The sequence below is a fragment of the Drosophila persimilis genome, unplaced genomic scaffold (genome assembly GCF_003286085.1).
Source record: "Drosophila persimilis strain 14011-0111.01,24,50 unplaced genomic scaffold, DperRS2 tig00000002-arrow-pilon, whole genome shotgun sequence".
Classification (NCBI taxonomy): Eukaryota; Metazoa; Arthropoda; class Insecta; order Diptera; family Drosophilidae; genus Drosophila; species Drosophila persimilis.
Genome location: NW_020825289.1, coordinates 16,924,604 through 16,950,665, shown reverse-complemented (window position 1 = coordinate 16,950,665; position 26,062 = coordinate 16,924,604). Strand labels below are relative to the sequence as shown.

The 26,062-nt window shown below is 48.4% G+C and overlaps 1 protein-coding gene across 3 annotated transcripts; it reads left to right on the top strand.

The window, feature by feature from the left end:
• The first annotated feature begins 6,182 nt into the window (after nucleotides 1-6,182).
• Nucleotides 6,183-25,019, top strand: LOC6592955 (protein charlatan). 3 transcript variants are annotated; one of them, XM_026985679.1, is made up of 7 exons: nucleotides 6,183-6,575; nucleotides 19,412-19,764; nucleotides 19,847-20,409; nucleotides 20,484-21,506; nucleotides 21,694-21,894; nucleotides 22,200-22,511; nucleotides 22,813-25,019. In XM_026985679.1, the coding sequence occupies exons 2-7, from the start codon at nucleotides 19,543-19,545 to the stop codon at nucleotides 24,503-24,505; spliced, it is 4,014 nt and encodes a 1,337-aa protein (XP_026841480.1). In that variant the 5' UTR covers nucleotides 6,183-6,575; nucleotides 19,412-19,542; the 3' UTR covers nucleotides 24,506-25,019. The 3 variants fall into 3 exon arrangements, with proteins under 3 accessions (XP_026841480.1, XP_026841481.1, XP_026841482.1); XM_026985680.1 differs by having other exon boundaries at nucleotides 6,206-6,575; nucleotides 22,209-22,511; XM_026985681.1 differs by lacking the exons at nucleotides 21,694-21,894; nucleotides 22,200-22,511 and having other exon boundaries at nucleotides 6,211-6,575.
• Nucleotides 25,020-26,062: the final 1,043 nt, after the last annotated feature.

Sequence of the window (26,062 nt, the reverse complement as noted above, 5' to 3'; positions counted from 1 at the left end):
TCAATCGTAAAAAAAAACATCCAAGAGAGCAGCAACAACAAAAGAGAATAGATAAACGATAAAGCCTGCAAATAATAAGCACAAAACAAAGATTTCGATATCGAGTAAATAAGGAGAAGAGGATGAGAAGACTCTTCAACAGCATCATTGTCGGGTCGGGGCTGGGGTGGGGGGGGGGGATGCAGTGCAGAGCGTTAACTGTTAGCCAAGTTAGTCCAAGTGAGTGAAAAATGTAACAACAAGGGTCCTTTGTGCCTGTGTATCTGTGTGCGCCCGTATCTGTGTATCTGTGCATCTGTGTGGGGATCTTATATTCATATTTATTGAATTTACGCTTGACAGCCTCAAGAAGCTGGAAAAAGGGGGCCTGGGGGAGCTGTGCGGTGCGGTCCGACACGGTGGCCAAGAGCCAGGGGGTGTCTTTACTTAAGGGCAGCTCCCGGCCCCACATGTACATGTGTGTATGTGTGTGCCTTAGTGGATATTTATGTAGCTTACAGTGCTCCTCGGCTTCGCCTTCAGCTTGCTTTTTTTTCATAAATATTAAAACAGCTCAAAGAGCAACAGCAGCAGCAAGATCAGCATGAAATTTAGCAACAAAACTTAGAAAACACACAAAAAACAACAACAGTTCCAGCAACAACCGCCCTCTAAAGTCAAAAGTCGCATGCTACTTCTCCCCTCCCCTCCCCTGCCTTTCATTCTTTGGCGCGACTTTGAGCAACGGCATGCAAGTCTGTACCAGCCTGCTTTAGAGAAGTGCGGAGGGGGCAGAGGGTGAACGCTGCATTGGCATCTGTCTGAATGGGAATGCATTTCCCAGACACTCATCAAACCTGTCGCAACACAATTGTGCCGCTCGAACATGTGCCAGGTTGTATATGGTTGGTGTATCAGCTAAGGCAACTTCTAAAACGGGCGTAGAAGAGCCCAGTATAAGTATGAGTTCTATATAAGTAGCAGTATGCGTGTTGTATGGGCCTGATATAAGATAGCATATAACAGTTTCGTTGCTGCTCATACATATAAGTTGCAGCTGAGTTCGAGTTGCAAGGCAAACGAACTGAGGAGAAGAGCAACAACAAAACGTAAAGGAGGGAAATGCAACAAGAGGTTACCCACTAATTTCACTGAACTGACATTAAATTGTTTAATTTTTTAAAGATTTTGCTCGACTATCCCACTGTTAAGATTCATTCATTATACATGGCCACTGTCAATCCATCAAAGATCAATATTAAAGATTTTTTCTATATTTGCAAATAAAATTTCTACTACATTATGTCACAATTTCCCAATATTTATTTCCACCTTTTTGGTACCCCAACATCTTATCTTAGACCGGTCGCCTTTTCGTGGCTTTTACTATCCGATCCTCTGCTAATGACCTGGCTACCATCTCCTCTTCAGAAAAGGACCACAAAGGAGCTGGATTCAAGGAGTGGCGGTATATTTAGCAGAAGTTCTCCCTACGATTAACTGTGTCTGCTCCGTTTGTTTCCACAAATGAATCAGTCAATGTTCCATTCCACTTTGCATTCAACAACCACCAAAAAAACACTAGCACACTCGTACAAATGAAAATCTGAATAATTCGAAAAGCAAACGAAATATTTTCAGAAGCATGTGGGTGCACTAGAGTCAATGGGGCATGGGATGTGGCGCGGCGCGACGCGGCGGTAGTAGGTCCAATAACTCCACTCTTTCGCTCTCTCTCCCTCGTCGGACACAGAGTTAAATACACTGGACGATAGTTTTAGTTGCACTTGAAACTTTCAACCTGCAGCTCGAAACCCCCCCTCCCCGTCCAGCACGGGGTAAATGAGAAATGCACTTCCGATGATTCCGGGATTGAGGGAGAAAGAGAGAGCGCGGGAGAGTCATGACCACCCGCAACTTTTTTGTGAACCCGCAGAGCGGTAATGAAAATATTTCCCCGTCTGTGGGCATGCATTTGTGTGTGTGTGTGTGTGTGTGTGTGAGTGAGAGAGTGTATTTGTGTGCCCTGCCACCGCACCCCAGCCCGCTGTATTCCTTGTTCATTGAATCGTGCAACGTTCAACCCGTCAACTCGTTCATCTAAATTTCATTGGCCGCAGGCTGCAGAAACTGTAACTGACATCCACCCAAGACCCGAAATTGTACGCAAACTGTCTGCTCCACTCCCCCCACCAACACCCGCTCATGCCCCTGCCACCTGCCACAATTTTCAGCTAATTGAAATGTCTGTCTGTCTGTCTGTTTGTCTGTCAACGAGGATGCGCCGCATTGAGCACTGAAATCTCCGCAAACTAAATGCAGCTCAATCAGTGAAAGTTTTCAATCAACTTTGGCTGCCATTAGACAAAGTTCTTCTTGCCCCAAACCCAATCCGCCATCATCCGCCACTCTGCCACTCTTTTGGTCCAATAATTGTACAAAAATAGCTGCAGAAGAAGGGAAAGAAAAAGATGCCAAAGCAGACGCAGAAGCAGAAGCAAAAAATGGTGAACAATTAAACATGAATTATGTATTAATAATTTCTTCCACTGCAAATGGGGTTGGGAAAACACTCGATGAGGCGGCGGGAGGTGGGCGGTGCAGGGTGGGGGCGGGGTCCGGGTCCTGCCACTGATTCAGCTGCTTCGTTGCTGCAACAACAACAGCAGCAGCAGCGGCACAAAAGTTTTCTCAAACAAAACAAAACATTGGAAACGCTTCCCACGCGCACCCCAGACAATAGTGGGAGAATTTTTATGTTTTCCAGGCATTGGTAATACTTGTACTACCGGCACAACAGACAAAAAAAAAACTCCAACAACAGCCAAATACTGGCTAAAGAGGGCAAAAATCTTTTGGCCACATGCAAGAAACATAAAAGCAGAGGAAGCAGAAGCTCCAGAAAAGAATAGCGACAGTGGAAAGATATGGATCAAAACCAGAAACAATGATGGTTCCAATGAGGCGACTTTACCTGTGGTGCACCATGGTGGTTTGGTTAAGATACCAGGGGTTGTGCAGATCTATACAGGCAGCTTCATTATGACTCTTCCGAATAAAATATATTTTTAGGAAGATTAGGAAGATATTTATGTCCTCGCAAACACTGTGTATTCTGACAGCTCAGAGGCATTACGATACTGGCTTTTCTAAGCTCTATGCACATGTATGTGTCTAAGATTCATAGCTATTGCCAAAACAAAATACATACATATGTGAAACTATTTAATTTGTTGAACTGAAATGCAAATTAATGTGCTTATTCAGGAATATAGCTGCACATTGTATACATAATTTATTAAATTGGTATCAATTGGGCATTCCGCAAGCAGTTAAGTCTTTACTAAACTAATGAACTTCAAAATACTATAGATCCTATTAAAAATGTATGGCAACCGGATTGGCATTCCATATGTAATGTACATTGTATAAACATAGACATCCAATAGTTAATTCAAAAGAATTTTCGCTTCATTTTGCTTTTGCATATATATACGAATACGTATGTTTTGCCAAAGTATTATTTATGAATTTCCATTTATTTAAATCGGGTTTTTTCTGCTGATGGAACCATTTGTTCCATTGGATCTCGGAGTGGCCCCATTGTGCTGCGCTTTGTTAAACAAAAGGCAACCAATTCTCACACACATACAGACAATGCGTGGGAGAAACACTGCAGCATGCATACACAGACACACACACACACACACACCCAGCCATATGAATATTTGCACTCGTGTGCGGAATTGCGTGCATGTGTGCCGCCATTTTCATAAGCAGCCAAAGCCAACATTTACGAGTAGTATCTGGGGTTATTTTTGCTCGTTTCTATTGCTCTTTTTCCATATATGTACGGGTATTCGTATATATTCATTTAAGTATATTTGTGTTGTTGTCTGGTGCGGCGTCTAAATAAGTTTTTCCGTTTCTTGTTTGCATATTTAAACAGAAGCAAGAGCAGCTCTACTAGTGAGCCCGTCTCTATCCCGCATTCGAACGGTGCCTCTGTCTGCCTGATATGTATCTGTATCTCCATCGCAGTCCTTTCATATTTATTCGTTTTCATTGCATTTTCATTGTAGCTTTCCCTTTGGCTTTGGGCTCTGCACTCCAGGGTCTTATCATTCCCATTTTAATTAAATGCATAAAGCAAGCAGTCCGCTTGCCATCAAATGTTGTATTAAAAATCACTTCTCTTCCAAACAAACCCACAAAGCTGTGGCAATATTATTTTATACTAGCCCCAGCAAGGGGTACTTCGGTTTACAGCAAATGTTTGCTACGTTTAAAGATTGCTCTAACTGCCACAGATCCTTATTTTTTCGTATCGCTATATCATATTGCTGAAATCGTTCAAAAGACAATTCTCGGTGAGAAAATCTTACACTAAGCGTGCAAGAGTATTCCAAGATTCAGCCTCCAAATCTCGGCTTTTTATTTGGATTTTTACAATCTTTTTGTTTTCCCAAACTGGAGACAAATTACCGAAGGGCTGCAGGTGGGAGGGGAATGGTGCGGTGCAGCCTCCCATTATGAATTGTTTTTAATTGCATTGAATTTGCTGTTGGTGAAAATGCGGCAACGGCCCTCAAACACACACCAGAATCGAGGGCAGCAGAAAAACCACACAAAAACAGACCGAAGAAATTAAATTGTTAAGTAGGAAAAGTGGTGAAAAAAATGTGTTTGCCTTTGTTGTTTGCTGGTGACGTTGATTAAAAACTTTTCGAGACAGTTGACGTTGCACGAAATTCTGCAAAAAGGGACGAAAAACTGCCGTGGTCGCACTCTAGAAGCTGTAGAGACGACTCTAAAATTAGGTTAGGCAAGTAGTTAGGGGGCAGGGGTGGGGTGTTTATGTCTGACTTTGTGGGGACACATGTGCGATTTGATTAAAAACTTGCTTGCCACCAAAAGACTGTTGCAAAACTGAGGGGGAAACGAGTAGAACTACTGACCAAATGGAAAGGAACGTCGTCATGGCCAAACGGAAATCATGTGTCAGGCAATCGATTGCACAGGTAACCACCTTAGGGGGGTCAGGTTTCTTTTGACACAAATTAATTGAAAAGGCTAAAAGGTAGGACCAAATGACGCAGAAATGTACATTGCACCAAAGTTCCGGCAGCGGTCCCACACCCTTCACCATCTATCTGTGATCGAGGTATGTCTACCATCCATCCTATCATGCTGAACACGCCGCAGAAGCATCGTTGGACATGAGGAAGGCGCTGCCGCCGAAGAGGATCTGGCCACCTACGCGGTATGCACGTTCAATCGAAGTGTCTGCGCGCCCAGCGGATCACATATGTGTTTTTTTTCTGCAACTCCGCTGGAACGATTACTGGGGTTTCTTTTTGGCCAGTAGATGGGCGGCAATCGACTCGGAGGTTCCTCTATTATTTTGTATTCGGAAATTCGCGCGCGCTACTTTTGAAATTTGAGTGTATTTTCATATTCGAAATTTTAAATCTCATAGCAGGCAGCCTCTGGGAGTCTGCAGTTGGTTTGTGTCTTTGCTATGTGTCCATGTAAAAGGTTACACCATTGATGTAGCAATAAATGTAAAATTACTTGGAAACAAGGATATTCCTATAAAGAGAATATAGAGAATACATTTTTTTATATTAATTATAAAACCCCTTAAAGTCTACTTTTGCCTACCTTTTTATCTACAATCTACCATTTTACTCTTCGTTTCCCCTTCCACATTCGACTGCTGTTTTTACATTTCCTCTTCTAAAATTCGACACGAGTCAAACGTCCTGTGATGCCGTTGGGACCTCACTTGTAGAGCCCGAATACCGTTAAACTTTTTGTAAATAAACATGGCCGCCAGGGTATGAGACAAAAAGAGAACAAGAGCAAGAGAAAGAGAGAGCCAGGCAGAGAGTGAGAGAGAACTCACTTGTTATGCGTGGGAGCGTTGGTTGTGGAATGCGCGCGCTTTTTTACATCACCAGCAACAACAACAACAGCCACGACGAAGTGGGTGGCAGAAGGAGGCCAAAAGGCGGCTGGCTAGAAGCAAAAACATCGGCAACGGCGGCAAGCAGACAGGAAGCTTTTCCCAACAATTGCACAACATCGTGAGAGAGCGCAATTATTATTACGCGACTGGCAATCGGTGAGGCAACAACAGCGCGTGCCACGCAGCGCAATAACAAAAAACAAATCTATTTTTGAGGGGGAAGAGGGATCCAACTAAGCCCCAACCCCCAGTTAAAACCGTCCCACCCCCCGTCGCCGTCGGGAGCGTGCAGGGCTGGCGACTGTCGGAGCGCTCCTCCGCGACCATTCATTCAGTTACACAGAACAGCGCACTTTTCTCATTCGGTGTGTGAGTGTTGATGAGGTTAGTTGTGAAAGAGCCTCCGTGCGACTCCAAGAGATACCCCCAAAAAGTGCATCGTTAAGGGGAAACGTTCAATCGAAATTCGCCCAACGGAAACGGAACGGAAGTGAAGAAAGAAAGCGGCTGACAAAATATTAGCTGTTGTTTGTCTGCGGAAAGAGGACGAGGAGAACTGGAGAAGAAGGATTGAGTTGTGTTGCATACTTTGGAGCGGACTGCTGAAATCGCTGCGAAGATGTTGGTAAGTATTTCTAAAGTTGGCCATGTTGGCCTTAACCATGGAAAAGTCACTGTTGACAGACAGATGGATGGGTTGGCCAATTGATTTGTACGGTCAATTAAATACATTTTCCCAACAGCATGATTTATTGATTTTTCCGCATTGCGTTGCCTTTGTGTGTGATTGTGTGTGTGTGTGCAAGTGTGTGCGTATATTTTTCGGTATGCACTTTTTCCCAGAGAAACACCCCGCCAGAACAACAACTACAACCAACAACCCCCAAACTAAAAAGCGCCAACTTCTATTTTTCCATCATCAATACTTCCCCCTGCCACCATTAAAAGCAGAGAGAGGGAAAATATCGCAATGGTATTGGTGTGGAGCAGGCGCTCTCTATGCAACGGCCAACAACCCCCAAACAATGCATCCCCAACATACCCACACTCTCTCGCTCGTACACTCACTCTCTGGCTGGCTCTCCCAACAATGGCTCTCCAGTGTTTTGGCATTTGAAAACTAAAAACCAGTTGTCAGCCCCTACTACCAGACACCCACATTCCGCCACCTTTTTGGGGGTGGGTGGTTGTTTTTCCAACAGAGCCACATCATAAATTTCGTGTCTATAACAATTTTTGTTATTTCGCCCCTGGGCCAGCCAGCAACCCAACCCCACCCCATACGCTTTACTCTACGGCAAGTGCAAAGGAATTGTGTTGCAGTTTTCACAAAAGTTAAATTTCCGCTCTCGCTCTCTCTCTCTCTCTCTCTCTATTGGTACAAGTGCATAAGCTTGCGCTCTCTTCGGCTTGCTTTTGGCTCTCTTCTGCTGCCGCTGCCGCTGCTGCTGCGTTTCTAGCGTTGATTCTGCCGGTGCTCACTGCACTTTCATTTCGATTTTTGGGGGCGTTGGGCGGTTTTTGCATATGGTTTTTTGGGTTTTGGTTTTTATGCAACATATGCGGCATGTTTGAGTGCCTGTCCATGTGTGAGCGTGTCTGTTTGTATCGTATATAAATGAAAACATACTCGTACACATTATATAATTTGTATTTGATTATTTTTGCCTTTGATGAATTCGCATTGTGGAACGGCACCTACAAATTTGTGGCTCCTATGTTGCTAGGCAATACACTTGTCCAACAAATTGTGGGCGGGCGTCTGGTATAGACTGCAAAGCATTGCAGGGGGAGTTGAGAGATAGACATAACTACATATGTATGTACATATACATACATATATTCTACACATTTCTATATTCTATATTATATAAAATGCAATTTGTATGCACTTGAATTGCATGTCTAGGGGATTATGCTTATATAAATAAATCCACATAGATGGGTGTCTCCCTAGCTTAAATGGAATTTAGTTGTGCATTTAAAGCCCCTCCTCACGCAGCCTGAGAGCTTAATTACTTTTTGCTTGATTTCTGGACAGCGAAAATTGATTTTTTCATCACAATCAGAGAGTTAAAACAATGAATATAATATGTAGACACAGACATTGCAATGGTTGGAAAAGTTCCAGATCGATGATGAGTTTTTTATAGTTCCAGAATCTGTTTGAAAGCGTTTAGGCAACAGCATTTCGTAATTGTCTATTAAACGACCGAGATACTACTTTAAAATGGAAAAACTTTTCTGATTTACTTCACTACTGACTTTACAATCGGGTTCTATTTCACAAAACTCAAAAACGAATGCTGAGATCTCTTGTAGGAGTTCTGCAATCATATTCAAACTAATCGAACAAGTCTTACGACCATTAGATCTCAGACAACATGGAGGTCAACCATTTCCTGTCGATTCAATTTCATTCACACTCCTCCATCACCCATGGGGCCACAGAGCCAGTGACTCACACTCGCCAGACCGAAGGCAAGCGAAGCGAAGACTGTACCCAACCCAACACATACACACAAACACAGACAGAGGCCCCGGCCCCGGCCCACCCACTCACACGAACCGCGTTGGAGTTTGAAGAGAATTGCGCATGCGTGGCCGTCCGACGCCCACCCGAGTAGGGGTGCCGCCATATTGGATGTGAACGATCGCTCAACCACCCCAGGAGGGCTCGAGTGCGACCCCAGTCCAGTCCCGTCGCTGTCGTTTTTTGTTTTTTGTAGTTTTCGAGTCTTCTGTTAAATGAGACGTGACAAAGTGCAACCCATTTCGGGGCTGAGGGAATGCAGATTTCTTCCCCTTAAGTGGCGCCCATGAGAAGCCCTACGCTCAGACAGAGGGAACTTTCTCCCCGCCAAAAAGAAGGGCTTCGCGGGCAACAGGTTTTCGTCCAGAGGAAGCCATGTGTTACTGTTACCGCCGTTTTGTAATTGGCCCTGGCTCATTACGGCCCTTTGGTTATATCACAACTTCCACCGGCCCAAGGATGGACCCAAGTAGAGGCTAACGGGTCCACATCCACCCAGCAAGATGTTACCATCAAGGTTTCCTTCACTTCGTATCGCCCAGAACCTCACCTCTTGGGGGATTTGGACTAGTGTGTATGCCCCTCTGTCTGTCTGTGTGCGTCGTGCATCGTGCGGTGGTGGCCCACATGTTGGACGGCGGCGACGGCTGTTGTCAAAACCGGTTCCAGTTTCCAGGCTGCTCCTTCAGCCCATCACCGTCGTCATCCACTTCCACTTGAGTGGCAATGAAGGTAAAGTAGGGTGCTCCCGCTGCTCCATTTCGATGGCTAACCTGTTGCCTTCTAGAAGAGCATGTGGGATGCCTTAGTCAATTTGGTCATTGAAATCTTACTATCCAAAATCCTTAAAGGTTTCAATCTGTTAGTTCGGTTTGGTGTGTCCTTTAATGATCGGCAAATACTGTTATCCGAAATTCTTGCATTTTTGTGGAAGCAGAGCATTTAGAAGTCTCCTTTGAGTGCAAACAACTTCTTTATACATTTTTGCTACAGTCTTTGGAGTTTTTTTCGTTTCCTGGGGGGGAATACTCACGACGCCAGTTGCTTGATCAAAACGATCGGTCAGCACCACTACAAACACCATGATCACCAAGGGATCCAAGATGATGCACTAGCGTCCCCGATTGCGTTTAACTTTCGGTTTCAATGAACTGTTGTTGTCGTCGTTGCACTGGTTGGTGGCTAGGTGTTTCCCACTTATGAGTCATGGATTTTGCATAGTAATCGAATCAGAGACTAGTTTTTTATAGCACAACCGGAGTACGCAATAGTAAAGGTTGAATGGCAAGACTTGAACCCTAAATCAAATTCGGGTGGCACATCAGACATCAGCCCACGCCACTAAATAGCGGCCTGTGCCACCCAATGCATGCATATGTATATATATGTATATGTAGTATGTGCCTATGTTATGTGTCTACCTGGACCATGTATCATGGACCCTCCTTCTGGCCATATAACAAACCCAAAAAAAAGCCCCGGCCCCGCTAATGAACGCAACAGTCACAGTCGCCTCCGCCACCGCCGCAGCAACAACAGCAACAGCAACCCACATGCACGAAGATCATTACCAACCCGGCCAAAGCACAATAAAAAGGTAGAAACACCAAAAAGCCAAACGCCCATGCCGAAAACATAGATACACTAATATTTGACTAATTTGACGGAGCCATAACGAAAGACTTTGCCATTAACGAGCGTTTCAAATATCAAGTAAAATTCACAATACCCTCGGCAAGGGTATACAAATCAAGTTGCTGACCTGCTTCTGCGCGACCCCCGAAGTCGACCAAAAATTCTACCATCAAACCACCCTACGCTGTGCCTGTCTCCCACTCCCACTCTCGCTCTCTGCCGACGCCAACGACGACGAGAGGAAGAGAAGGAGAGAAGGAACAACAAAAATAAACGTGAATGAGCGGGTGCGACGGAATGCTTGCTTGTTGCAATTTCTCTTTTATGCGATCATTCGCTTGTAAGGTGGCCGTGTGCACAGTGGGCTCGATAATACGATTTTCCAATGAACTCATGATGATAAGTCAAGTCTAACTAACTATTTCTTTTTGCATGTCTGTTTCTATACATATTAGTGTCTCTCTCTCTCTCTCTCTTGCACGGAGTTATATATATATATGAGGCAAATAATTCTACCATTAAATCCCTTTTAAGTTAAATACATACCTTGTTATATATATATAAGTCTCTATATCCGCTATTATTATAATCTCCGTTCTCGGATCGCTTGGTTCTTTAATGCCACTAGTCCCACTGTGCGCGGCTTTGTGCGTCGGCATCCACACTGTCCGTCGCTTGTCTCGCTCCCTCTTCTGCGCTCTGAGTATCGCCAGCACAAGCAGCGCTGTCAACGGCGCAGTCCAAATTTCATCGTCGGCTCGCGTGGTTCGTTTCGTTCGTTCTCGCTCGTGAATTTACTTGCTTCGTGCGGGATTTTTGTGTTACTACATTTTGGCACTATTCTTATTATAAAAACTACACAATTAATTGTGCGTGGTTGCATTTGAATTGCACTTTATGCTGATTGTCGCGCAGTGAAGAAATTGAGCAAAGTGATAGACGCTCGCATAGAAACATAAAGCAGTGTAAAAAGCCGGCTAGGAAGCTGAACACAGCAATGGCCTAAGGGCCGTATACGCAGAATCCAAGCATCAACAGTAAAAGGTATGCAAAGCATTATATATTTGCCAGGTGCGTCCGCGACTTGTATTAAGTGCTACTAGGAATGGATGTGATAAATGAGAAGTTAGGGAGTTTTACAGCCATAAAAACCAATCCCAGGGGGAGAATTTCTCTGAATGTGACACATGTGTTTCCCAAGTTGAACCCACACAACAAACTCTCCCATAGACCACGATCTGCGGCCCATCCGAGAAATCATTCCGAAGGCCATGTGCAGAGCCCATCGGAGACAAGCCCAGCCAACCCACAGGTAGCTCTAATCGCAGCGCACAGAACCGGTTACCCAATTTCCAATTATACTCGAATCCCCAAAAAAAAAAAACAGCCACTCCAACGCCCAAAAAACTCTGTTGGGCACCCCTTTCCTGAGCTGGGTCGGGTCGGGTCTGTGATCAGGGCCCCAGAGACAAAAGATGCCAGCACACTAACACAAACACACACACACAAGCACGTATGCCCTCCCTCGCTTGGCGCAAATGCGACGCCGCAAGGGGCTCGAAAATAACCGAACAAAAATGATGATGAAACCCACCACCACCATCAATCCTTGGGCAGCAGCTTGCGTGTGGTGGCCGCCTCTCCCTAACTCCCTCATTATCCTACTTTCTTCTCCGTCTGCTGCTTATCATCTTCGCCATACACACACACAGCCAAACTCACGCACGGACACGGATATGGGAGTGGGTGATGTGAAAAATCTTGCCTGCCTTGGATCAACTCTGTCTCAGGGCCCAGGCCCAGCGCCCAGCGCACAGCGCACAGAGTTGCTCAAGCAAAGCCGCCTACTCAAATGGTCTCTCCCATTCCGCTGTGTCACATGTTCCTCTTCCTTTCCCTTTTGGTACCTCCCTGTCTGTCTCTTTCTTTCTATTACCCTGTTGCGCTCTTTAATTGCCGCTTCGTTGGAAGTGGGTGAGCGAGACGGGGAGAGGCGGCGACTGACCGTCGCGACGCCCGCTGTTTCAAATGTTGATTTCTTGTAGGTTCTTATTTTGGCGTCACTCTCTCCTCTTTGCTTTATTCCTCCCTCTTTCTTGCACACACACCACAAACAAACACAAGCACCCATACACACCCTCCTGTTGGTTTATCACAATTCTGCGGCTCTGCCTGCGCACTCTCTTGCATTCGGATGAATTTTGTACACCCACCCATCATCGATGGCAACTTTTGCATTCAGCCTACTCCGCCTCCACCTCCTCCTTCTCCTTCTTCTTTTCCCTCTGCTCCTACTTCTCTTTTTTGCTTGCGTTGTCTCTGCTGGCCTCGCTGTCGCCGCCCCCACAGACAGACGCCCTCTATTATTTTCCTTTTTACTTCGCCCCATCTTCGTGGATTTGTGTTTTGCCTCTCTGTATACACACGTTCTTTCTGCTTGCTCGGCAAGGAGTTTGTTCTTGCTGGGACGATCAACTGGAAAGGAAAACCTTAAGAAATCAATGCAAAGTTTCTTGTGATAAAAAAAGGGTAATCGTACTTCCCTTCTCTAGAAAATTGAGTCATCATTCTTCTCGCATAACTGCACTCCCATTCCCCATCCCCTGCACCTAGACCGACCCACGCGGGCTCACTGGCTCTCTTCCTCCCCACAACGTCGAACAACTTCATGTTCCCATGAAAAAAAGAGCGACCCCAAAAAAAGGGCAAAAATAAATTACGCACTTCCCGTCGGTGCAGAGCAATTTTATTGGGCTAGTGGTGTTTGATGAGGAGGGGGAGGGGAGCTGCCATGCCGCATGGAGGGGTGGCCACCACCGGTACCTGCCCTGTCACAGGGGAGGTTTTGTTCCCCTACTTCTGGTGCTTCTGCTGCACCGACCCGACCGATTCGATACGATCCGATCCGATCTCGACCCCAGTGGCAGCAATCTCACCGAAAATCACATAGGAATTTCCTGTGTTACACCCGCCCCCTTCCAAACATCCCAGAAAAGTTACCTGCCCTCGATCGGCTTACCTGTTTTGGTCCCGCAGTAGTGGCAGTGGCAGCATCAGCGGCGACAGCAGCAGCTGTTTGTTTTGCGGCTTTCAAGGTTTCTACTTTTTACCTGTTGGCGTCGGAGTCCGATTCGGAGTCGGAGTCGCGTCCCCTTTTGCAGCAGCCACCCCATTGCGTAGGATTCATTTCACTTTGGGCTCATTCCTTATTCTTTCTCCTTTGCTTTGCTTTGTTCGCTTGGGTTGGGCTTGGGCTTGGTGTTGATTGGGAGGGGGAGGAGTAGGAGGAGACCCACTTCTTCTTTGGCTCGTCATTATCATCTTTCTTTTGTTGGCCCGAAAACTCGAAGATCTTCAGAGCGGTCTCGTTTTTCGCTTTTGTGCTTTCCGATCATCATTATCTCCGTTTCGCTGCCTCATTCTATGGCACCACCAACATCGGCACGGCCCCACTGCCGCATTTGCCTGCTGCCTCCCTCCTACTACAATTTGCCTAAAAAAACCTCAACCGTTTCGACCGTTTTTCAATATTCAACGCAGTCAGGCCAACTACAACAACAACAAAAAAAGGCAGAAACAGAAAAAAGAAGAGGAGGAAGAAGACCACGACAGCAGACGGCGACGATGTCTGCTTGAAGGTTGTTGTGAAATTTCATTATGGGTCTGGGTCTGGTCTGTCTCCTCACCTCCACCTCCAACCACCAATCCTCCTCCTACTTCTTCCTCCCCTCCCCCTCTTCGAACTCTTCTGATTGCCTGCTGCTGCTGCTGCTGCTGCTGCCGCCGCTGTTATTTTTAAGAGGCGTCCAGCGTCAACATTTCAACGTTGGGTTTTCGGTTTTGGGTTGGGTTGGCTATAGAGGGTAGGGTAGGGTATAGGGTATACATATACATATACACATTCGGCTGGATAGGCTGGCCGCCCGTCTGCTTCTGCCCGTCATGGGATGGGATGGGATGGGATGATGATGGTGGCTTGGGTATGGGCTGGGGCTCTGTGGCATTTCTCGTGTGTAGGTAGGTGGTTTCTTGGAAACCCATTTGTACATACATATGATAACCCAAAAACCAAAAACAAAAAATTAACAAAAACTGCCGGAGGAAACGCAGTCATTTGCTGACGCGGACCTTAAGCCACAACCCGATCGCCATTCTGGGGGAAGAGTATGGGGTATGGGGTTGGGGCTGGGGAATAGTAGCTATGAAGAAGCCATCCTCCTCTCCCACACACTGAGATTATATCAGATGGAAGGGTTTTCATGAATGAGCAACGAAGAAATCGGAGACTTGCAGGGGCAGTAGTACATGCATCGAGCGATTCAGCAGAAAGGAAAGTCACACTTAAATGCATTTTCGGAGCGCTCGTTCGAACACCGAATGAACGCTACCATACAAATCCATTTATCTGGTATTATACCAGACCTCCTCCCCTCACTCGTCACCCTCCCTCTCTCTCTCTCTCTCCCCGAGGGAGGGCCCAGGAGCATCCGTTAGTCTGCAACAAAAGCAACAGGATCAGTACTTAAACCCCTCTCCTCTCCTGTCCACCTCCACCTCCCCCTCCCCAGCCATCCGCAGAATGGCAGCTGCAACCTGCAGCCCCGTCTGGTGGCAACCCTAAAAGAGATCTCCGTCTGGTCCCGCGGCAGCAGGTTGTTCTGTGTCTGTCAGTGCGGAGGAAAACCACCCCTAACCGAAGACGAGAAAAAAAATAAATTGAAAGGACAAGAGGAATAAATTGCTACCCCATGGATGATCGGACAGGCACGCCGACCGAAGCACATGTTGCATGCCTCAAGTGAGAGGCAAAGATTTCACAAGAAAAGGAGCAGCCAACGAAAGGAATGGGCATGGGAATGGGAGGGGTGCAACCGACACTCGGACCCAGGACGAAGGACAGGGCCAAGACGCCGTTCGAGTCGATTCGATTCGAGTCAGAGTCGGGGTCGGAGCATGTGCATCGTCTGCGCCTGCATTTTGTTGCTGTTTTTTTTGGTTAGTCATTCGTTTTATGAGGGCGCGCACCTGCCAACAGCTGCCGCCACCGACTCCAGCAGCAGCAGTAGCATAAGCACCAGCGCCAGCAGCGGTAAAAAGAAGAGGAAAGGTTGTGCCAGCGACCCATAAGTGATCATAGCCAAAAGCTAAAGTCCAAGTCAGAGACTCGACTTGTCTGCCCTTGAATGTGGCTGTTGAATGCCCGCCCACCAGGCGGCAGAGAGTGACCATTGAACCACCCAAAAATTCAGATGAAGAAACACATACTCGTATCTACGAAAAACCAGCTTCATTGGAGACGATGGCCCGAAAGCAATTTGCTTTTGTTGTCTGCTGGCCATCCGCCTCGAAAGACGAGCTTAAAAAGAAGACGCCAAAAAAGAAGACAGCAGCAGCAGCTGCCTTTCGGTTCGTGGTCGGGTCGGGTCCGTTCGGTTCGTTGTTGGCCACAAAAAGTACCACCTGCCGCCCATATACATATATCTGCCGCCAGAGGCCCTTTGTTCGGCCGCAGCCCCCCATACACGCAACCAAGGCCTCAAGGATAATGAATTGGGCAGAATTGTTGCCGCAAACTAAATTTCTATTTCGATTCTCAATTCTCATACGTTTGAAACCTGAAAGAGACACCCCGCGTTGACCCACGCAAAAGAGTGAATGCAATCGATGACAGCAGCTCCAACCCACACCCACACACACAGACTCACACATGCACACAGATTTGATGGCCTCACCCCATCCCATCCCACCACCCCCACTCCACCCGGCTGCGTCTGCGTCTGCGCCTGCGTAGGCGTCGAAAGCCAAAGAGAAACAGCAAGCAACCGAGAGAATACCGTTTGTTGTTGGTATTAGTATTAGTGTTGGTGTTAATTTGGCTCGCGTATAAAATCGAAGATTTTATTCGCCTGTCCGTTGGATCGGTCGAAACGTTTGGATCAGTGGGACGGGGACTGGGGCAGCTGTGGTCGGTGGCTAGTGCTAGTGGCTGTTGTTGCTGTTGTGCGGACACCCACCCACTTTGATGATTAGTGGTTGCTGCTAAAATTGTTGAGTGGGATCGGGTGCACTGTGGTACAGAGGTACATATTGTTATTGTCATTGTTCCCTCCTTTTAGATCTTCATTCCTGATGACTCATTTGCAGAATTGAAAACGATGTACAGGTATTTCCTCTTCTACTCACCCAGACACCTTTTGTCCCACTGTGCGCGTCATCGGGCAAAAGCGTTTTTTAATAACTGCGTGCTGGCCTATAGCGTGAGGGGCGGGGGGGTTCCGCTGGGGTACTGTGGCGGCGTTAACATGTCATTAGCCAGGCATCGTCTGCTGCTGGTACTCCTCCTACTCCAGCCCCCTCCTCCCCCTCTCTACCTCTCTGTCTTTCTGCGGTCGGGCTATGGCCTTTCACCGCAACAACAAGTAAATGTTGTGGCTCACCCTGAGCTGCCAGGTCGCCGCAATCACTGATGCCTGATGCCTGATGCTGGTTTGGCTTGGCTTTGGCTTTGCCCAACCCACGGGTGTTAAAAATTGTCCATATAACTCCGAGCCCACTGTATGCGTGCATGTATTGTAATTTGCACTTTGATGACCGCCCCCGAATGGAGGCCGAATAGCATTGATTAGCCGAAGGCTCCCCGCAAATCTCGCACGCAATAAAAGTCCAACACAGAAATACCCAAATAAACACCCCAAAAGACGCCCAGGAAAAGGGAAAAGCCAATAATAAATTTACCGTTAAGTGTGGGCCGCGGCATCTGCAAAAGCAACTCCACCGAAATGCGACATCTGCCGTCAAACAGCGTCGCTCTTCGTGCCTCCTCCCTCCCATGCTTCGTGTTTCTGCGGGGGAGGGAGGGAGGGAACGATCACGAAGCGCTCTCACTTATTACGTGAGAGCGAAGCCAAAAAGACAAACAGCGAAAATTCCCCCAACCGGCATTTTTTTCTTTTTTTCAGCTGCCCAACCGGTTCTGGCTCTCTCGCTGCCTTTGCTCTCTCCCTCTCCCGCTCTTCTGCTCTTGCTGTTGCTCTCGCAACTCCCCCAAGTTGGCGTCTGTTTGCACACCCACCACACGACGCAGACGTCGGCCGATCGCTGTTCTGATGTGCGCGTGGTGGTGGCGTTGTTTTTGCTGCTCTTTTTGTTGTAAATTGATTTTGTTGTCGCTGCCTGCGCGCCCATTTTCAGCCCACTCCCGTTGCTGTCGTTGTTTTTATACCCTTTCAGAGAGTACATATATTTATTGTTAGCGAATGCTAGGCCCCAGAGCCTTCCTGCGTGCAGCTTTTATATTTTTGTAGTCTATAGCTCCTAGTCGTATGTCTGATATATCTTCAAGGGTATTAAAACCTTCGGCTCTATTCATTTCTAGTTTTTTACTGCTGTCTGTTATTAGCAAAGCGGATGTTGTTGTTGTTGCTGCCTGCTGCTGGTGGTGGTGATGGTGGTGCTGGTGATGCCTACCCCACACCCCCCACAACATCACCCACACGCGCGATATTTGCTGTTGCTGTTGGCAACGCATGACATTTTTTCTGTGTCGTCTGTCGTCTCGCCCACAAGATTTGACCCCATGGCCGTCGCCTTATCAGAGGGGTGCGGTGGGGTGGGGTGGGTGCTGCTACTGCCGGAACTGAGTGTGGGTGTTTCGGGGGGGGAACTCTGATGGAAATCTAGGGAGTGCTTCGAGTTTATTTTCCACTCTTCTCTCATTAAAGGAACATCTGAATGAATTGAGGTTATCTGGCATTTCCTATAGAGTGGAGAGTTGTAAAGACGTCTAAAACTGGTTTCGATCCCCCACAATACTTGCACTTTCCACTCCCCACAAACACTCATACACACAAATGGGAGTGCTATGGTGCGGCATGATCTTGAGCGTAGCCCAAAGTCAAGCGGCCACAGCCACAATGCCCTTGGCTTGAGAAACCACACGCAGAGAACTCGGAGTCAGGCCAAACCGCCAGATCAGGGCACAGATCGCAAAGTCAGATCCCCAGACCCCCAGACCCCAGACCCCTGGCACACACAAAGACACGACGAAGCCGCCGCAGAGGCAAAGCAAACAGCAACAACAACCACTAGCGAACGCCCCCATGGAGGCAGCAACGGCAGTGGCAGGCACAGGCACAGCAACACCCAACTGTAAAAAGCACACGAAGCATAAAAATCAAATATGCAAAACTCAAATACGAAATATGAACTCGAAGCAGACCAGAGAAACATGGCTGGGGATCGTCGTATCAGATCCGGGGACTGTGACTGCGGGACCGGCCGGGAATGGTATTGCTGTTGTGTGGGGGCGTGGGTGGGCGCAGTTGGCGCTGGGCCATAGAACGTGCCCAGGGCCCACCACCACCACCACCACAACAACGAGGACCGTTTTGTCGCCACAATGTGGCAAAAAAAAAATGTTGGCATCTCTCTAACAAAAAAATCAAGGCGCAGCAACATGTGGCCAAAAGAGAAATTCCGCCTATGCACCCATCTGCCCATCCACCCACCCAAGAACAAAAGCACCGCCAAAGAGCAATTTAGCCGTTTTCCGATGATGCTGGAGACGAAGTCTCTCCGATGGGCCCACTCTGGTGGGCACGCCAAGGTGGTTCAATTTATTTAAATATGCAGCCGAAAAGCTGAAAAAGATGTTGAGCACCCGCCAAGCCTGAGACACAAAAAATAAGTCTAGTAAGTGTTTGGTGGTGCGGGATCGGCACATGTAAAAGGTGGTACAGCCGACAAATTTGTTCAAGACTTTAAGTTGTTACAAATTTCAAACGAAAGGAAGATAAATTTATCCTCTAAATTATATACGAAAAACCCTACCTCTATACAAAAATTAGCTCTTCACAAAAATGATTTCGACACCCTTGTCGCCTGTACCCCCCAGCATCGGAGCTCAATAAAGAAAAGAGCCGTAAACAAAAAGCGCGCTCCAATCAGTGGCGCGCCGTCGCTGACTCAGCTGATGCTGCGACGACGCCACACCGCAACCAAAACCCCCCACGCAAGCGCCCCAAGGCAGACCAGTCCCAATCCAACTCCCAGCTCCAAGCTTACACACACACACACACACACTCTCGCACGCCCAGGCCGCCCCCTCTCTGGGGGACAGACAGAGAGACTGACGCTTGATGTGTCAGCGGACAGTTCCCAGAACTGACGTCGCTCTGGGTATTTGTGGGCCGGATGTGGCTTCGACTTAGCCAGATCGACTAACTATCACTGTGGCCCCCATTCTCATTCGCTCTCTTTCTCTCTCTCTCTCTCTCTGTGGTCGTTTCTTGCAGCTCTCGGAGGGTGGACGTCGAGGCAATAGCAAGAGTAGCAGCAGTAGCCGCAACTTGAGTGGAACGTGCCCGCAAGCCAAGGCCAACGGCAACTCCGCCAAAGAGTCGCAGTCGCAGTCGCTGTTGCTGCAATGGCAACACTAATCCCAGCGAACGCCGGCCATCCTGGAGCGAGCGCACAGTCCTCAAATGTTGAGGCCACATATGAAGATATGTTCAAGGAAATCACACGCAAATTGTACGGTGAGGAGACCGGCAACGGTTTGCATACTCTCGGAACGCCGGTGGCTCAGGTGGCCACCAGCGGACCGACAGCGGTACCAGAGGGAGAGCAGCGTTCCTTCACAAACCTGGTGAGTGGATTGTGGAATGAAATGCATCCACATTGGGCAGCTAACTAATCTCTCTACTCTCTTCGTTCCCCCCCCAATTCAGCAACAGCTCGATCGCTCGGCAGCGCCCAGCATTGAATACGAATCCAGTGGAGCTGCCAACGGGGCAACAACCAGCAACAACGTGGCCACCTCCCAGGCAAATGTAATCCAACAACAACAGCAGCAACAACAACAACAGCAGCAGCAACAACAGCAACAAGCAGAGTCGGGTAACTCTGTAGTAGTAACGGCCAGCACCGGCGTAGGAGGAGGAGGAGGAGCAACTGTGGTGCCGGCACCCAGTGTGTCCGTGGGTGGCTTCAAGTCCGAGGACCACCTGAGCACGGCCTTTGGCCTGGCAGCCCTCATGCAGAACGGCTTTGCAGCGGGCCAGGCGGGGCTCCTGAAGGCCGGAGGGGACCAGCAACAGCGCTGGGCCCAGGATGGAGCGGGTGTGATTGCTGCGGCGGCCGCTGAGCAGCAGCCGCAGCTGGTGCAATGGACGACGGGTGGCAAACTGCAGAGCTATGCCCATGTCAGCCAGCAGCAGCAGCAACAACAGCAGCAGCAGCAACAGCAACAACAGCAGCAGCACCACCACCACCAGAGCACACCGAAGTCCAAGTGAGTAGAATCTAAGCTGAAAATTTGAAGGATTTCCACTTAGTCTCCTGTTTTGTTTCTTCGCTTTTCCATAGAAAACATCGTCAGGAGCATGCGGCCGAATTGATCTACGCCAGCCCTTCCACATCGGCCAATGCGGTAGGACAGAATTTAACCCAATCCACACCCACCTCAGCGCCCAGCAACAGCAGCGGCGGCAGCAGCAGCTCCGGGGGCAGTCGCAAGAAGTCCTCGGCCCAGGCGCAGGCAGCCGCCGCCGCAGCCAATGGAGTGCACATCCAGAAGCGTTATGCATGCACCCATTGCCCGTATTCCACAGACCGACGGGATCTGTATACACGGCACGAGAACATCCACAAGGACGAGAAGCCCTTCCAGTGCTATGCCTGCCTTAAGCAGTTCAATCGGGCCGACCATGTGAAGAAGCACTTCTTGCGCATGCATCGCGAGCTGCAGTACGACATCAACAAGACGCGTCGCCATGTGTCCGCCGGCAGCAGCTCGGGCAGCGGATCCTCGGGTAACTCTCACCACTCGGGAGGGCGTGGCAATGTGACCATCAATGCCACGGGCGTCAACATCGATAATGCCTTCCTGGAGGCCCAGCGGCATCCCACCTCGACCAGCATGAGCATTGTGGAGACCATCGAGGCGGTGGCCTCGGCCGGCGAGATGCCGCTGGCCCAGCTAAAGCAGGAGAAGCTGGACGATGGCAGTGTCCTGCCCCTCCATGTGGGCGTTGTGATGAACAACGCCCAGCAGCCGGTGGCCAGCTCCAGTTCGGGCAGCAGTTCCGTCGGTGGTGGCAACGGTGGTGGTGGCAACAGCAGCGGTGGCTCCGGCCTGCTGAAGCCCAAGCGCGAGAAGCGTTTCACCTGCTGCTATTGCCCCTGGTCGGGGGCCGACAAGTGGGGCCTGAAGCGTCACCTCAATACGCATACAAAGCCCTTCGTCTGCCTGCTCTGCGACTACAAAGCGGCCCGCTCCGAGCGCCTGGCCACACACGTGCTGAAGGTGCACAACAAGCGGGCCTGCAGCAAGTGCTCCTATCTGGCGGACACCCAGGAGGAGTATCAGGTCCACATGAGTGATGTGCAGTAAGTATTCCCCCCATCCTAGCCTCATATAATCTGTGCGTATTTGTGTGTGTGACAAAAACCAACTCTAAACAGCTTTTGAACTCTCTCTCTCTCTCTCTCTTACTCTCTCGTTGTTGTTCTCCTCCTACTCCTTTGACAACTCCCTCTACACTCTGATCCCCCCGCTGCTGCCGCGCGATATCAGTCCGCACGATAATCGACCATCTCGCAGCGGCAACTCGACAAACAACAATGGCAACAGCAACAACAATGGCAGTGGCGGTGGCAACAACAATGCCGGAGGCAACAATGTCTCGCATAGCCAGAATCTGAATGTTTTGCGCACCATTGGCAACACTCTGGTGGCCAATAACCAACTAAACACCTATGCCGGCAATGCTTTTGGGTAACATTCTCAGACCGCCTCCTCTACTCCTCTACTCTACTCCCCACAACCACCCTGAAAACACCCCCTCAAACCCAACCAAAAACAAAAACAAAAACAAAACCCGCACCCCAAGTCCCAAAAGCGCGCACAACGTTCCTAACTCTAGTTACTACCCTCCGTTCTCTCGTTCTCTCAACTCGCTCTCATGCTCTCGTGTCTCCAACTCCGAACCGACAACACCGACAACCAATCCATCCACATGATCTCCTCCTCATCATCAACAACATCATCATCCACATCAACCACATCGACATTTTGCTTAGCTCCTCCAGTGGCAATGTGGGAAATGGGAATGGAGGCAATGCCGTTACCATCTATACCACATCCAACGAGGGCGTATCCGGCACCGGCGGCGGAAACATCACTGGCGGCGGCGGCGGTGGTGGCCCACTGCAAGAGATCATTGTGAATCCCACATCGATGGTCGGTTGGCGTTTGAGCGCCAATGGATCGTTGATACCACCGCATGATCTACTCACCGGCGGCCTACCGAATGCTTCGACGCAAAAGCGCGGATCGGAGCGTTTGTTTCAATACCTTGAGGCCGAGGGCAGCGATCCGGAGGACTATGCGCGGTATTTTGCATCAAATCTGTTTCTGTTTCCGGTTATGTTGTGCTTTTGATTGTGTTGTGATTTGTTTTTGCCGGTTCTATTTTCACTGATTGTTTGCCGCTTTTGTTTGTTGTTGTTTCTTTTCATTAAGTTGTCCAACATTTGCTTTATTCTTTGGCCCCCGCCCAATTCTTGTTTTTCGATGGTTATACTACATATATTTTCACTTGTTTACTTGTTTGTGTCCTTTACTGTGCTTTATCGTTCTTTATCGGAATCAATTTTTAATCGATGTTTTTCGATTTGTCTCGTTTTATTGCAGTCTGCTGAAAATGGACGCCATTAGTCGCAACACCGCTTCGGTCGCTCAGGATTTTCATAAGGCGGGAGGCGTGCACGAGTTGAAAATACCAGCAAATCATCAACTCCTGTTTAATAATAAACTGCCTTCGCAATGGACGACACGAGAGGCTGCTGCTTTACTGTACAGCCTCAGCAACATGGGCACCCACAGCGGCAGCAACAGCAGCAGCAGCAGTTCCCAGCGACAAAAGTTTGGCATCCGTGCCCGGCAACATTCCACGGGGGAGGATGACGAGAATACACCATCGTCGGCATCCTCGTCGAGCTTCTCCAGCGATGAGTATAACATGCTGTCCACATCGCCGGTGAAGCTGTTGCGTCATGTGAAGCTGGAGAAGCACGAGGAGGATGGGAAGGAGGTGAAGGTCCCGGCCCAAGTCCAGGCAAAGGCGATGATGGCGACGGCATTTCTGGAGGCAGCTAGCTACGAGCAGACGGCCATCGAGCTGCTTACCAGCAAGCGCAAGATCAAGGTCGAGAATGATGAGGATCAGGAGAACCAGGAACAGCCACAGCCACAGCAGCGATTGCAGCTTATTAAATCGTCTCCCGCGTACAAATTGAATTCCAATTCCAATAATAACAATAGCAATAGCAACACCAACCACAAGGACAAGTCGTCGCACAGAAATGCCGTTCATCATAGTCATCGTCAGGATGATAAGGAGAACAACACCAAGTCTGCAGCAATAGCCGCTGCCGCAGCGGCGGTCACAGCAGCTGCAGCAGCAGCGGCAGCAGGAGGAGTAGGAGCAACCGCACCCAGCACCACCAGCAATCAAACACCATTTCTCACCCAAATGGAATATCAGAATCTCAACCGCATTGGCACACAGTTTCACAATTATGTTAAAGATATCATCAACAAATACTACGCAGCCGAGACGCCTCTGATGCTGGCCGCAGCAGCAGCCGCCCTGCCCACGGCCACCACCACGGGCCAGCAGAGGCAGCTGGATCTGGACCACCTGTCGCCGAGCAAGCGTCGCCGACTGCTTAGCGAGACTGAGGAGTACATTGAGTATCTGCGCAACAAGGAGGACATCACCCTGACCATTACACCCAAGGCGCCCACAGTGAAGTCCTCGCCACCCCAGCCGCCTGCTTCGTCCCTCCTGAAGCGTCAGCTGGATCTGGCGGTGCCTCGCAAGAGTCCAAAAAAGGCTTCCCCAGCCCACAGCCACAGCCATAGCCACAGCCAGGCAGCTATTTCCAACGGCCACACAGCGAGTGCTGCACGCAAGTCCATGAGTCAGCTGGCCACCTTGCTGCCCCTGCTGGCCGATGCAGCCAGCAAGCAGGAGTATCTGGCCGCTCCGCTGGACTTTAGCAAGAAGTCGGATGGCGAGAACGGACGCAGCTCCCGCAAGCAGGCGCAGCCCAAGAAGATACGTCTCACGCCGGAGGCTGTGGTGGGCCTGCTGCGCGACAAGTATCTGAATCGCATGGTCCGCCAAAGACTGGGCTGCCTTAAGTGCAACCAGTCGAGACGCAGCAGCTCCATTAGCTTCAACTATCACACGATTGGGTCACTGGCTCTGCACCGATTCTGGCGGCATGGCCCGACCGGCGGGTCCAGGCGGAGAGTGCAGGCAGCTTTGCTGCTCAGGCGTGGCAGGCAGAGTGCTGCTGCCGCAGAGGTGCAACTGTAGGATGACAGACGACTCTCCTGAACCTCGTTTTGGGTTAATTCTCGAGTAATTTTGGTTCTCTTAATTAATTAGCAAATGTTTGCTTGCCATATGGAATGCATTAGGCATTCACATTGAAATTGTTTAAAAAATTGCATTTAATTTTGTAAATTTTAAGTTGTGATGTACCTGAAATATGATTTCTCTTAAAACAAACAAAAAATTACTTAACAAAACACGATTCATAGAACGAAATGGGCTCAAAAATTCGATACGCAGCCGCATCTCAAATGAATTTCATTATAATTATTATCATTATCATTATCTTAGTTGTATAATTGAGCTCTCAATCTATCATAGAAACACACACACACACCAACAAACACTCAACACATACTCACAAGAACACGGATATTTAAAGATATAGTTATATGTGAGCATTTATCAAATGTTTCAACCCTATATATGATTTATTGAAATGTGAAGTAAAAGCTTTAATTTGCCATTTACAAAGCTTCAGTTTAGTAACGCGAAATGATTTGCCATTTATTTACAATAACTTAGATTGTATTTTTCTAGTTGCCTTAGTTTATTGTATAATTTATGAACCCCGCGCGTGCGCGCACGCACACGCACACGCAAACCTCATTGTCGTACCCTTTGCCTTATTTCTTAAACGTAAGACTTGATCGTGAAAATACATTTAGTTTTATTTACTTTAGCCATTTACTTTAGAGTAGCAGTCACGCCCACAAATGCCCACGTCAAACATTCTCATAAGGAACATTGTTGAGACAACGAGCTTTTTCGCTGACTATGATTGTTCAATAATTTCACAAATTATTAATTTCCGAAAACGTTATAAATTTTATTATAGGTATTTGTGTGTTGAGGGTGGCCAAAGATGCCAGAGCCTTTTACAATAGTATTAGAGTGAAACACTTGGATGAGGCAAGCGAGCCGATCTCGAGCCAAAGTAATAGATTGGGGACAAAAGGGGTCTGTTCTCCAACTATATCAAGCGGTAACTGCTAGAGCAGGCGCAGCTGCTGACGGCTTAGCGACGGCATAGGAAAGAAAAGATAACAAGAGCGAGCATAGATAAGAATAGATGATTAAATGAGAGCATGTTGCTGAGCGAGCATGGATAAAGCTACGCTTACGTTACGTTAGTTTAGTATAATGACCAAAATAGAAAAGAAAGTGAATTGATAGGCAATAAAACAATGGTATAAAATTTACACTCGGGCTTCGCCCGAACATACTCCCCCCGTGGAAGGATCCATGCCTTTCACCTCATCTCGTAGAGGCAATAGACATAGTTTTGCAAGTGCTCTTCGGCTAACACCTGTAGCCATCCTGATCAAGGCGACTCGAGATACGCCATCAGCTCCTGGGATGAGCTCGAGGATTCTCGCTAGAGGCCACTTCAGAGGAGGGAAGTTCTCGTCCTTAACAAGAACGACATCATTGACGTGAAGCTCAGGATTCCGGGTGCGCCACTTCGTTCTTTCTTGAAGACTGGTTAAATACGATTGGCGCCAGCGAGACCAAAAGATTTGCTGAAGCTGTGTGACC

Bases quoted from the DNA above. Each gene is read 5' to 3' on its own strand.
- LOC6592955 (XM_026985679.1), top strand. From the start codon at position 19,543: ATGGCAACACTAATCCCAGCGAACGCCGGCCATCCTGGAGCGAGCGCA. The intron at 19,765-19,846 runs GTGAGTGGATTG...CCCCCAATTCAG, and splicing joins AGCGTTCCTTCACAAACCTG to CAACAGCTCGATCGCTCGGC. The intron at 22,512-22,812 runs GTATTTTGCATC...GTTTTATTGCAG, and splicing joins GATCCGGAGGACTATGCGCG to TCTGCTGAAAATGGACGCCA.